The sequence below is a fragment of the Thermobia domestica genome, chromosome 6 (genome assembly GCF_964235325.1).
Source record: "Thermobia domestica chromosome 6, izTheDome1.hap1.1, whole genome shotgun sequence".
In the NCBI taxonomy this organism is placed as follows: Eukaryota; Metazoa; Arthropoda; class Insecta; order Zygentoma; family Lepismatidae; genus Thermobia; species Thermobia domestica.
In genome coordinates, this window is record NC_137459.1 from 63,222,083 (window position 1) to 63,235,069 (window position 12,987).

At 34.0% G+C, this 12,987-nt stretch overlaps 1 protein-coding gene across 1 annotated transcript in view; it reads right to left on the minus strand.

Moving 5' to 3' along the window:
- The window catches only part of LOC145688033 (G-patch domain and KOW motifs-containing protein-like), a gene marked incomplete in the record, with an annotated part of 51,165 nt that overhangs the window by 22,247 nt on the left and 15,931 nt on the right, over positions 1–12,987 (minus strand). Inside the window, 3 exon segments of the mRNA XM_081761721.1 lie at positions 1–127; positions 5,588–5,691; positions 7,032–7,138. Of these exon segments, the coding sequence (XP_081617847.1) occupies positions 1–127; positions 5,588–5,691; positions 7,032–7,138 (338 nt within the window).

A 12,987-nucleotide genomic window follows, 5' to 3' on the forward strand; every position in this document is an offset into this window, starting at 1 on the left:
AAATGCCCCTTTCACTAATTTCAATTCTTCTTCCTCTTTCGAATGGGTTTTACGCTCAACATTTGGCTTTTCTGCACCAAGGCCCATTCCCTTTGGTCGTAATACTGGAAGGACTGGAGTTACTGCCCTAGAAGTACAGATAAACGGAACGTCAAGAATATTCCACACAGGTTCCGTACACAAGTAAGCAGCAAATTGACAGAAACAGACAAGCTCCAAAACAAAGATGATCTCAATAAATAAATAAATACGTACATAATACATAAGAACTCCAAGATAATACATGAATTCATAGAGGTAATGTAACCAAGCATGATTAGAGAGAGTACCCAACATTATGATTCATGTTTTATTTATTATTTCAAATACAACACAGTTTATTTCATATTGACAGACTAAAATTAAATGGTGTTTATTAATATTACTTTTTTTAATAGATTAAAGTAGTAGGATAGTAAAACGTCATACAAATACACACTGCAATAGCAACAAAGCAATGCTTAAGAATGAAAATGCATTATCTCGTATGTCAGTCACTTTAAGTTAGAAATGCAAGGACTCGGGAAAAAAACGGCTTTTTTTTTAAAAAAAAAAAAACTAGTTTTTTTCTGCTTCGCTTTTTGCTTGGGAAATTTTGGGCTTTTTTCAAAATTTTGCTTTAAATTGATAAACCAGATTTTGTTTTGCTTCTCTATAACACAAAAAGTGGTTGATGCCGATAATAATATAAAACCTTGAAAATAAACCATGAATTTCGAAAAGATATTTCAAACAATTTTACTTCTCAACATACTTACATTGTGAATTCCAAAGGATTAACCAATGTATATAATAAGATTTTTTTAACCTCCTACATACAAAAGTAAGCAGGGTTGGCAAGAACCATGGTTCTTTTTGAAAATGCCAAAAACCCGTTTTTTGGGGGGAGGGGGGAGTTTAAACTAGTTTTTTTTTGGGGGGGGGGTTAAACCAGGTTTTTCGGATTTAGATATTTTGCTTTATGTATTTATATTACATATTGACAGAAATAAGTTTGTTTCGCCTTGGTGTTATTATGCAACAACGGGGTTATGCTGGAAGAGGTCACATAAGCTTAAAGAAGTCCGGTCAGTAAATTTCTTAAATTGGAAATGAAATGAAATGAAATCTGAGTTTTACGTCCCACGGTTATGCCGGTTAGGCTAAAGGAGACGGTGATGATGAGTAATGAATGAAATGGTGGAATGAAGAAAGTGGGAGGAAACGGGAGAACCCCGAGAAAACCCACGCACACGGTGTTTGTCCACCACAAAGATTTCTTAAATTGGAAAACTCCCGCCCTAGCCATCGGGAAAATCCCGTCATTACTCTAAACGTAAAACAATAAGGGAAAAAAATCCTGTTATTGCTTTGTTTGTAAAATTTAAAGGTCAACATATCATAATCAGTACAATAAAACTGAGGTATTAAATTACAAATTTAGTACGTACATATCACTGAAAGTCCAATCCAAGCTAATGTTGGAAGCTACATAAGCAATCGATAAATTCTGCCAATTTATATCAATATATTTAAGCAACCTTGGCTTCTTTATAAAACAACAGGCATTCAGGCATGCAGAAATATACAATTTGGTTTCGTTTCGTATGTTCAGGCTTAACATCCTTACGTAATACCGAGGTTATCAAAGAGAAGACTTTCGCTTAAAGTTACATCCGAACCGCTACTTTGTTTACGCATGAAAAAAGGGTTGTGGTTCGACCGAGAATTGAACATGGGACACCTTGATTAAAAGGTGAAAAGGAAATAAAACTAATGCAGATGGTTTGATGTGGGGAAACGTCACCATGAAGTTCACACGATTCGCATTTTTCGTTCTTTTTTTTTTTGGTTTAAACGTTGTTTATTTAAAAAAAAAAAAAAAAAAACAGCTGGTGTAAACCAGCCAACCCTAAAAGTAAATACTTCTTTTAAAAAATACACAAATAAGTAGCAAAATTCTATGTAGTATTTTTCAAAATACGCGATACTCTCTTTTTGGAACATAAAGAAATTAAAATAAAACATAAGAAAAATACTTAGATTTATATGATACACTTAAAGGCACATGTAGAGCTTTTGGTTTTGTATATTTTGAAATTCTACAGTTTTATATAACCACCATCACGGTTTACTCAGTCCTCAAGGTTTCTGTATTTTTAACAAGAGGGATTCAACATATGAAGGGTGTGAGGCAAGAACATGGTAACCCACAATTTTACTATTTTAAGAAATTTGAGATTTTCTGCTGCACAATCCATTTTGAAAGTCGGAAAGCTGATTTTTCACATAAGACTATACATGAAGGATTAAACGAAGCGGAATGCGTTGCTGTCTATCTGGTGCTGCATAACTCAGCAATTGAAAATTTGTTAGTTACCATGCTCTTGGCTCATACCCTTCATATCATTATGGAACTCTCCCCACCCCACCACCACAAAAGACTACGGAATATATTTAAGTTAAAATAAATAAAACTGCACAACAAACATGACTGAGTGGAGGTTTTGCGCTTCTATCGGGAAATTCGGAATTCAACTCAGCATTCGACCCTTCTGACAAAACTTTTCTTCATTCCATCTGTGAAGTAGAAATAGTGCGTGTACTGTGAGTTGGCCGACTTCCTTCTTTATTGTTTTTAAATCGTTATTATTACTAATTACCAGCAGTGACGGTTTTGCGAAGGTTAGGGGGGCGGTCTTTCGGACTAAAGCCTGTTCCCCAAATTACGGAATTTCTAAAACAAACGAAATATCTATTAGTCATGCCTTTACTCATAAACTTTAAGCTTCCGTCAAATAAAAATTACGAATGTTTAGAAAAACTAAACATTAGTAAGGAAAAAAAAACTCCCAAAATAGTTTTCTAAATCCGCCACTGATTCTCAGTATAAAATGATATTCAAGGTTGTATCCGGAAGATTATTGATAAATATATAAACGAAACGAAATATTAGTTACGCCTGTACTCAAACTTCAAGCTCCTCCCAAAGTACTTTTCTAAATCCACTACTGATTATTTGTATAAATTAATATTCAAAATTGTATCCGGAAAATTATTGCTAAATCTTTGCACAGCTACAGTATAACAGAAATATGGAAGTACGATTTGACGGATATATTGAAAAACGTACGCTTTGACGGATATATAGAAAAACGTAAGTGTAACTTTTGCGCTAGAAGCTAGGGTACTAAGCTCTTAGAAATGAAACACGGATGACAAACTAGAGAAGAAAAAAGATGTCGATAACTCAAAAGTTAAAATAAAGTTAAATAGCCTCTAAAATTGCCCTCAAATACTACATTCTTCATGGTAGCTTTAATTCGTAAAACATGTGCTCCATCCATCTTGATGATGAATTTTAGAGCGAAATATGGCATTTAGGTCATGGAATTCTTATCTAACTATAGAATATACTATAAGAAAGCTATTTAGATAGAAAAATCATGAAAATGAAAAAAGCCAAAATTCTCGTTTCTTTTCCCCAAAAAAGCCTGCTTTTTATGTGAAAATAAAACATCGATTCAAAAAGCCGGCTTTTTTGCATCTCTACTTTCACTACCTTCATCTACACTATGCTGAAGAGGGTGATTATTTGCAAGTTTTAGGTGATTCTCAAGATTTTCTTCTCAGACACCACTTTCTAGAATTCAAAATCCAATTGAGTGGAGAAAAGTTTCTCTCAATTGAAGGATATGATGAATTGTTCTGATTCAAAGTGGACAATGATCACGAAATAGCTAACCTTTACACACTGTAATGTAATTTTAATTGAAGTCCTGTTCAACACGGAACTGCAGTTACATTTTCAAATTCAGTATAGGTTTGTAGGAAAACTTTTTTTCTTTCTTTCTTTTTCCAACTCTTAAAATATTAATTGCTGAAATGCCAAGCCTTTCATTGTTGCTGGAAATACAAGAGAAATACGTACAGACGTAAAAATATTATTACTCATTGGATTTTTATTTTTTCTGTCCAATACTGATCTTTAATTGCTATTTAAACATTTATTATGATTTAGTTTTGTTCAATGATTTAGAAATTACATTGGTTATAACTCGAGAACCCAAAGCCTGCGCAACGTAATATTTCACACGCTAATAAACAGATCAAGGTATGTAACCATGCCAAGTTAGATCACGATAGCATAAGTTTGGTGTATGGGCTTTTTTACGAATATATGACGCAAAATTTGACCGCTCGTAGCTCGGGAACAGTAAGCCTCCAAAACATCATATCTCACACGCTCTTATAGTAGAAGTAGTCCTCTCGTCATGTCAAATCTTTTTTACGTCGCATAATTTAGCTATTCACAACTCGGGAACAATAAGCCTGTAGGTCAAGGTCTACCATGCCAACTTTGATTCTGATCAGATTAGTTTGGCTGAGCTCGTATGATATATATTGCCCTTGCTTTCAAAAAAATCAAAAGACAAAAAATTAAAATAAATTTAATTCTTGTAGACTGCCAATTAAAGAGGCAATTAGTTTCCAAGAATTTGTTTTATATTTTATTTTTCAAAATTATGCTTCTAAAATTAGTTTTATTTCGACCGTCGATCCGTATTCAGTAAAGCATCAATCTAAAACGTTATGCTTTTGCGTTGCTCCAAACAGCGAGATGATTAGTAAATCAATACCAAAGCAGTAAATCCAGTTTCCAGTTTAATACAATCTACATGAAAACACATACATGAACAAGAACTATGTGTAAGGACTATTGGTGAATATAAAATGAAATCTTTCAGTTTTACGTCAGCTAGGCTAAAGAAGACGGTGATGATGAGAATGAATGAAATGAATAAAGTGTGAGCAAACGGGAGAACTTCGAGAATACCCTCAAACACAGTGATTGTCCACCACAAAGCCCATTAGGGACCCCACACGAGGTGAACGTTCTAACCACAGTCACCGCGGACTCAGGTCTATATCGGTATGCAATGTAACTCAATAAATTACAAGCTGGATTCCTTTAACATATGTTCCGTTGATTACAGTCATGTTTAAAATGTATATCCTACCAAAATCCTGACATCACCATCCACAGGAGGAGTTGTGTAACTTAAACGGCTAATTCTCGGTTTCGAAAGTCATCAGAGCCCGACAAAACCCACTCTTAAGTCTCATTTATTAACAAAGTATTACATAAATGCCGTTTTACACTAGAAATATTAGAAATGGGTGATAAGAAGTTTCTCCAAAGAAGAGAACCAGGCCTTATATATTTAAAAGCACCATATCGAAATTCTCCTGGCAGAACTGAAAAAAATTTGATGTTAGCCAGATATCAACCACAGATCACCTGATCATTACTCGAGAACGTTAACATGTAAATGACGCCTATTCAATGAATGATGTTTTTCTACATCCTTGTTTGAATTTGTACAATAAAATAATAATAATAATAATAATAAATTAAAAAACTACCTCAATGAAATATCAACAGAGCCTTACTAACATTTCTTTTACATTCAGAAATTTCCCACTCATTCCCTCATTTTTCTTCAAATTAATTAATTGGTGAAAACCTTACAAAAGAGATTCAGAGCAGCTTAGAGAATAAACTTACTTTTGGTTTTTCCCTATACCTTCCGATGGTTTCCATCCCATTCCTCGGAGCATTGCCAGTCCATACTTTTCAACAGGTACTGCTTCATAATCATCAAGCGTGGACTGAAATATAATAATTATCGTAATAAATAAACACAGATAAGTCCAGAAACGCAGCTTTGTGAATTTTTTGACATTTTCTTCGAACCGATATTAAATCTTGTCTCTTCTTTAAATAAATAAATAGCATTTTAAGAAATCGCATATTCATTCTTGACTCGTTAACGACCACATATTTATTATACCTTGTTTTGAATTTTAGATCAATAGGTTTAACAAAAATTAAAACACTTCAAAGATCAAGAAAAACTTTAGACGCTATCAGAATATTACTACTAAGAATTATTTATTTGTCTATTTTGAAACTGCACACTAAGACTAGCTTACATTTGAAGACTCCTAAAACAGAAATATACCTGAGATTTGTTTGAGTGAAGTTTTGTCAGAAAATATTCCCTATCTAATATTACTGACTGCAAAAACAAGTTTTGTTTGTAGAGGATCTTCCGATACAAAAGTCATTAAAAAAACTCAACAACGCTCATAGTTTGAGTGACATTTCGTCTACCTGTGATTGACGTATTTCACCAAAATATGGCAACATCTTAATAACTCTTCGAATACCATTTGAATGTTCGATTCACCGAACATAAGACGTTTCTAAAAGAAATACAAAATACTCTGTGAATACAGTGAAACTTCCCTTGACACCTCCAGAATATAGACAGATTTATTGTCCCGGCAAAAACACAGGTATTACGGGACAGAACCCTATCTGGTACGGGCACTCTCAGATACAAATCTTCTACTCAAACGCTTTAGTAACTCTTCATAATGCTCAGGAATTATTCTCAGCTCATACGTGTTTAGCACAGAAAACGCTTTCCGCGATTTAGAATACAATCAGAAATATTTTACGCAATCTGAGATGCAGTACAATAGAAAGAAAATATTTTCGTTGTAAGTTAATAACCTGGTGAATCATCACATAGAACAGACTGAAGCTGAGCATGAAAAGTCACTGTGTTAAAAATACAGTGTTACTTGTAATTTACGCTTCGAAGCCACTTTGTATGAATGACTGTAATTACAGCAATTTGCAAATTTACCTGTGGATACGGTATAGCTATTATTCTTTTGGATACTTCACAGTAATAAGTTTCCACTTTGACACTCAATAATCTCACTGCTAATATTTGTGTCCGCTAAAATGAAAATTTATCTAAATACCTCTTGTCAGACTCGGAAATATAGGTCCACGTATGATTTTCCGAATTCTTTACAAACAACACGTGAATAATATACACGAAGAATTAACATTCAAATATTCTAGCTCAAAATTGAGGAGTGCCTAATATATGCAAGCAACTACAACTGATAAGACATGTTAAAATCGAACTTACTTCAGCCATTAGTTCTTCATCGATTTCCTCATTCTTTCTCTCCAATAAAGGCAGGATATAGCTTGACTGTTGGGAAACTTCTGCACTCTTTGCGGTCTTATTTGCTTCTAAAAAAGACAAAATCACAACTTTCGATATAAATTAAATTCCTAAAACAGTATGAAACATATCGCGATTATATCATTATGATACATTTGAAAAGAAAATAAATTCATTTCGTTATCATGAAAAGCAATACAACACCTCTTCCCCATCGTGGCCAAGAGGGTAACGAGCGTTCTCGTTGGGCGTAGTCCCAAGTTCAATCCACGGTTGGAGTACCAAACTTAGATAAAACTCAAGCAGTGGTTCAGAAATAAAATAATTCAATTTTACGTCCCACAGTTATGCTTTGTACTCTACAGGAAACAGAAGAAAACCTCTATACACACGGTGTTTGTTCACAGCAAAGTTCGCTTGGCGCGAGCTGGAATGGAACATGGGACCCCACTTTAAGCAGTAGATCCGGTCTCATATGCGCTAAAAAAGGGCACTATACAAAACTAATCACTATCTGTCCTTCATGTAAAATACACGAACACTGTCAAACAACGTATCTACAAAATATGGAACGATACTCTTAAAATACTTGAATAACTTGATGTGAACACAATGATATATTAGATACGTATATTTTCTCAAAAGAGAACAGACATCAAAGAACATACTTATGAATATCACTCCAATCAAAATTTGGAGGCTTCGTAGTGCCGTATCTCCTATGATTTTAAGATTCTACTGTGTGGTTGCCCTAGTAATGGATAGTTACTACATATAGTTCATTAACATTTTGTATATATTATTTACAAACGCTAAATTCACACAATGTTTTACACATGTCAATACTCTATATATTCAATTACGCCATCGTATAGAAGACTGCTTTCTTTCAAATCTGAAAGGTAGAATCTAGACCAAAGTTTGCAACACTGCTTAAATCATGTAACTGCGAGAACTTGTAATTACAGCTACTAAAAGCTATTGCTTTAATGATATAAAAGAGAAGGAAAAAATACAATCATTTTAAATCTTTTCCACAAATATGCAATTTTCAGCAGCGTTGCGAACGTTATCAATGTTTATCATATCTCCGGAATGATCTGAGATATCGAAGTGCTGTAAAGAGCAAAACAATTTACAGATTCATTATAAACCATACAAGTAACTAGATGTGATACTTATCTAAGCATTTTTTTTTTCGAAATAAAGCCTTTCAAAAAAATTAAAATTTTCAAGTCCTTGTAATTTCATTTCTATTCACTCGAAACAAGTCAATACCTTGACCATGATATACAACGCTAAGGAACTTTAGATGTGCATTATCCTGTCCATCTCCGATGTGCTGTATGTGCGTTAGAGGCTTCTAAACTTTGGATATTTGTGATGCTATAAAATCCTTAGTTTGCAACACTGAATAATAAAAGTACATTTTAAATTTTTGTTTGACATGTTGATTTGAAATATGTAATAATCTGATGTAGTGCCATTTGAAAATCATAACTGTATACTGAGTTGGCAACACTGTTTTTGGATGTTTCTGTTTAATACGTGCAAAGGTGTCCCCCTCCTTATAGTTGCTTAGTGTAAAGTATCGCTTTTCTCTCTCTTTTGATTTCTCCGTTATAGCGGATTTTCAAGATAAATTGTCCACCCTATATTATATATATATATATATATATATATATATATATATATATATATATATATATATATATAGAGAGAGAGAGAGAGAGAGAGAGAGAGAGAGAAACCATTTAAAGTGACTTTTTCTTGCAAAATCTAGACCGACAGAAATAGCTGAAATTTTGTACCAAGCAAATATGAGAAGGGGGGAAAAAGTCTGACATACTCGACAATAACACCAAGTTAACAGTGCTGCTAACTCATTGTTGTTGCACTGTTTTTAAATGGTACTACATCAGGTTATTACATATTTTAAATCTACGAAATATTAAACTACCGCAATTTTATTCAGTGTTGTCAACTAAGGATGCTATAGTATCACAAATAACCAAATTTCGGAGGGCTGTTCAACAGTAATAAAGCAACTGAGATGAACGAGGCAGTGCATATCTAAAGTAACTTAAAGTCGGATACTATGATCATGACATGGCACATTTCGGATAAATAGGAATAGCTAAAAGAATCCGAAAATTTATTATTTTTATACAGGCTTTATTTCGAAAAAGTGCTTGCATACGTATGTTATAAGGAATTCGATGGTTTTTAACACACAAAACAATCATAATGCAGGTAACAGCAATTTGATATCTGAAATTGTTCCGGAGATATTATAAAGATTGGTAGAGGTGCAACATTGTTTAAAATGATGAATTTGTAGGGAATGTTCAAAATTAAACTTGCTTTTTTTTCTTTTTTGCATTAACTTATAACATTATTATAACATTACAGCGATAGTATTTGGTAGTTGTGATCACATCAATTTTAAGCAGTGTTGCAAACCGTACCTATTTTAACAATATCTCAGGTACGGTTTAAGATACCAAATTGCTGTAGACGACATTATGATTTTGCTTGTTGTAAACCATCAAACTCCTTAGATAAGAAATTTAGCCCTTTTTCGAAATAAAGCGTGCATAAAGAAAATTAAATATTCAATTTCTTGTAACTTTGTTCCTGTTTGTCCGAAATGCATCATATCACGGTCCTAGTATCCGACACTAAGTTATTTTAGATATGCACCGCCTCATTCATTTCAGTTGCTTTATTACTATTGTAGAGCCCTCCAAAATGTGGATATTTGTGATACTGTAGCAACAACTGTTGGCAACAATGAATAAAAAGTGTGGTGTTTAATGTTTCGTCCGTTTTACATGTAGATTTGAAATATGTAAAACCCTGACGTAGTACCATTGGAAATAAAATTAAACTCTTATTTCACGGTCTTCTACCATAAATCGTTCATGTCCAATCAAGGTTAAAAGGGCAAAAAAAATATTCATTTCACTGCATCAACATCGAAAAAGAAGTTCATTTAGCTGTAATGTAGGTGTCTATGCCACAAATGTTTACAATGACATCTAAATTCAACATACCTGAAATAGAGTTCCAATACGCAATGTCTTAATGCATTTTCTTTTTCAAGGGCCGCTGTGGCTCAGTGATAGAGCGTTCACCTATGGTGCATGGGGTTCTTGGTTCGATCCCAGCTCGCGCCAAGTGAACTTTGTGGTGGACAAACACCATGTGCGGGGGTTTCCTCGGGGTTCTCCCGTTTCCTCCCACATTCTTCATTCCAAGATTTCATTCATTTCTCAACATCACCGTCTCCTTTAGCCTAGCAGACATATTCGTGGGACGCAAAACTCAAAGATTTCACCTTTTTTTCTTCTTCAAGTTGGGGCCAACTGCGGCATACCTTGTAAATCATATCATTTATCCTAGTAACTAATGTGATCATTTTTTATAGTGCTTCGAAACATGGTAAAACCACCTACAGTATATATATATATATATATATATATATATATATATATATATATATATATATATATATATATATATATATAATGGCCAGTTTAAAAACTAACGCCAGTCAAAGTGTTACGAAATTCCGTGCGGTGGATGGAAATAGTTTTTTTATTGCTTATAACAGCTACTAAAATAAGTTTTTAAAACAATTATGCTTGCCCTGTGTGGGTCCCATGTTTGATAACACGCTTTATACCGAATTGAGCTATAAACCTAAAATACATAAAAATTATAGGCCCTTGCCATCACTGCCCCACGTCACCCTACCAATTTGGAATGTAGCAACCAATTTCAGCATCGAGGCTACATGAGAGGGCGAAACACAGTTCTTCGAATTGGAATCACATTATCACCGGGAATTGAACCCGGCTTTCGCCACTCTGAGAGAGAATATGCTAATAATCTAGCCACGTCTACCGCCATACTTTGACAATGAATGGAATTTTCACTAATCTACCCTACTACTCCCACAGTATACTGCGATTCGACTCAGCACTTTTCTTCTGAAAGCACGGAAAGGTGTGGCGCACTGACTTTTCTGATTTATAGTTATCTAGAAAAGTGCCTTAGAAAACTGTTATAGATTCGTATTGGGTTTTGATGATAATGAAATAAAGGGCCTATCTGGTTTCAATGATGTGAATTTGGGGGAGATGGCTGAAATTCATCTTAAATGTAGAAGAGACTATGTAAAGTCTATATTGGAAGAAAGAAAAATATTATTATAGTTGACCGGCCGAGCGTGCGTACGGTAGATACGTTTTTTCTCTCTTGACTATTGTCTGAACTCTCTACAGCTCTAAGCTATGCAACTAAAATTAAATATCTATTAGATATTTGGCTCAGCCCCCACTTGAGATGAAGTTACTGAATAATCTCCACTTCCCTCAAGAATTATACTTTTATTTTTTCTTCCAAATAAAATTAACATTACGAAAACTTCGTATTATCAACCATCTGCTCCATACATATATATATCTATACGTCCACTAATACCTGCTGGTTATGTCTAGGATTGGTTCATATCAAATAAATTAAATGAAAAGTTCGAGGAATTAGTATGGAGATTGATTATTTATTACAAATAAATATTCTAATTTAGGAGATGGGATAATGGCTATAATCTCAGGACGCCACTCCGTCCCTATATGCATCCAAATCTCCTGCTTGCTTTTCCCCAATAACTAATGGAGAAAGGAAGAATTCAAGCTAACTTTTAATTTTCCTAACTAATTAATTATTAAATTTCTCTCTAATTAAGAAGGGACTTGTGGAAATACGGGTTACAGTAATCACAACTCTGGCCCGCACTCCTTACAATTCAAAGACTAGACCTTGACTCACAGGACATAGTCTGGCCTAACCCTGATTCTGAGACTCCAAATTAAGTCTGCAATAAGGAATCTATCTATGTAGGATAGGTTGGTCTTGGGATAGGTTGTCAGCCTTTACTCCATGGCTCTGACTGAACTTCCTTGCACTCAAGGAACTAGGAATTAGGTCAATACTCACTCTTAAACTTTAATGCATGAAAGTTGCAGTGAGAAAATTTCTAATCATTCACAGCACCTAATTGTGCTAATAAGTAAATACACAGGAGATCAAATCCAAACACATTCGGATTCAAATAAAAAGTTCCTCCACCACTAGGACGGAACCAATTCCTAAGTCTATTCGTGCATCACTCACCTCCGACATAGACCCCATAGGAAGCTCACATACTTCCGTTCTAATCAACCAATAAATGACCCAAGTAGCCTCTGTTATAGGTGTAGGATCAAACTTCTAAAAAACAAACTTAATTCCTAATTCCCTAACATTGTTTAAGTTATCTTACGGCCAAAGCCCAGTTACTTTAGCGGACATCTGGGTTGTAGCAGAATCTCTAATCTGACAACATACAGTAACTAACTACAGGGGATTCTCTCCAAACGGCACATTCACTAATAGTACAGCGGACTACCTGACCGAGATCCTATACTCAAGAACCCCTAGAACGCACAGCAACGAAAGATGAGGGAGACTGCCTCTTTATATGTTTTTGCCCGCTAAAAAAAATATACGCAAAGGAGACGGAATACAATGGGATTCTCTGCTAGCCTCCCCCTAAACAGGCTTCTAAAAGGCAAGAAACTAGCATGTAAAAAAAAAAAAAAAAAAAAAAAATATCAACGTTAGAAGCTAGCTAACTGTAGCAAAAAATATGATTAAATCTTAAGTATGGGGAATAATTCTCTAATATATATATATATATATATATATATATATATATATATATATATATATACAGCATAAATTGAATAAATATTACTATACACCATTAATAGTAAATAAATATAAATAAATATATACCAGTGAATTAATGTACTTCAGACCTGGATATCTACCTTTTAAATAAACATAATTATTAAATTGAGTAATATTT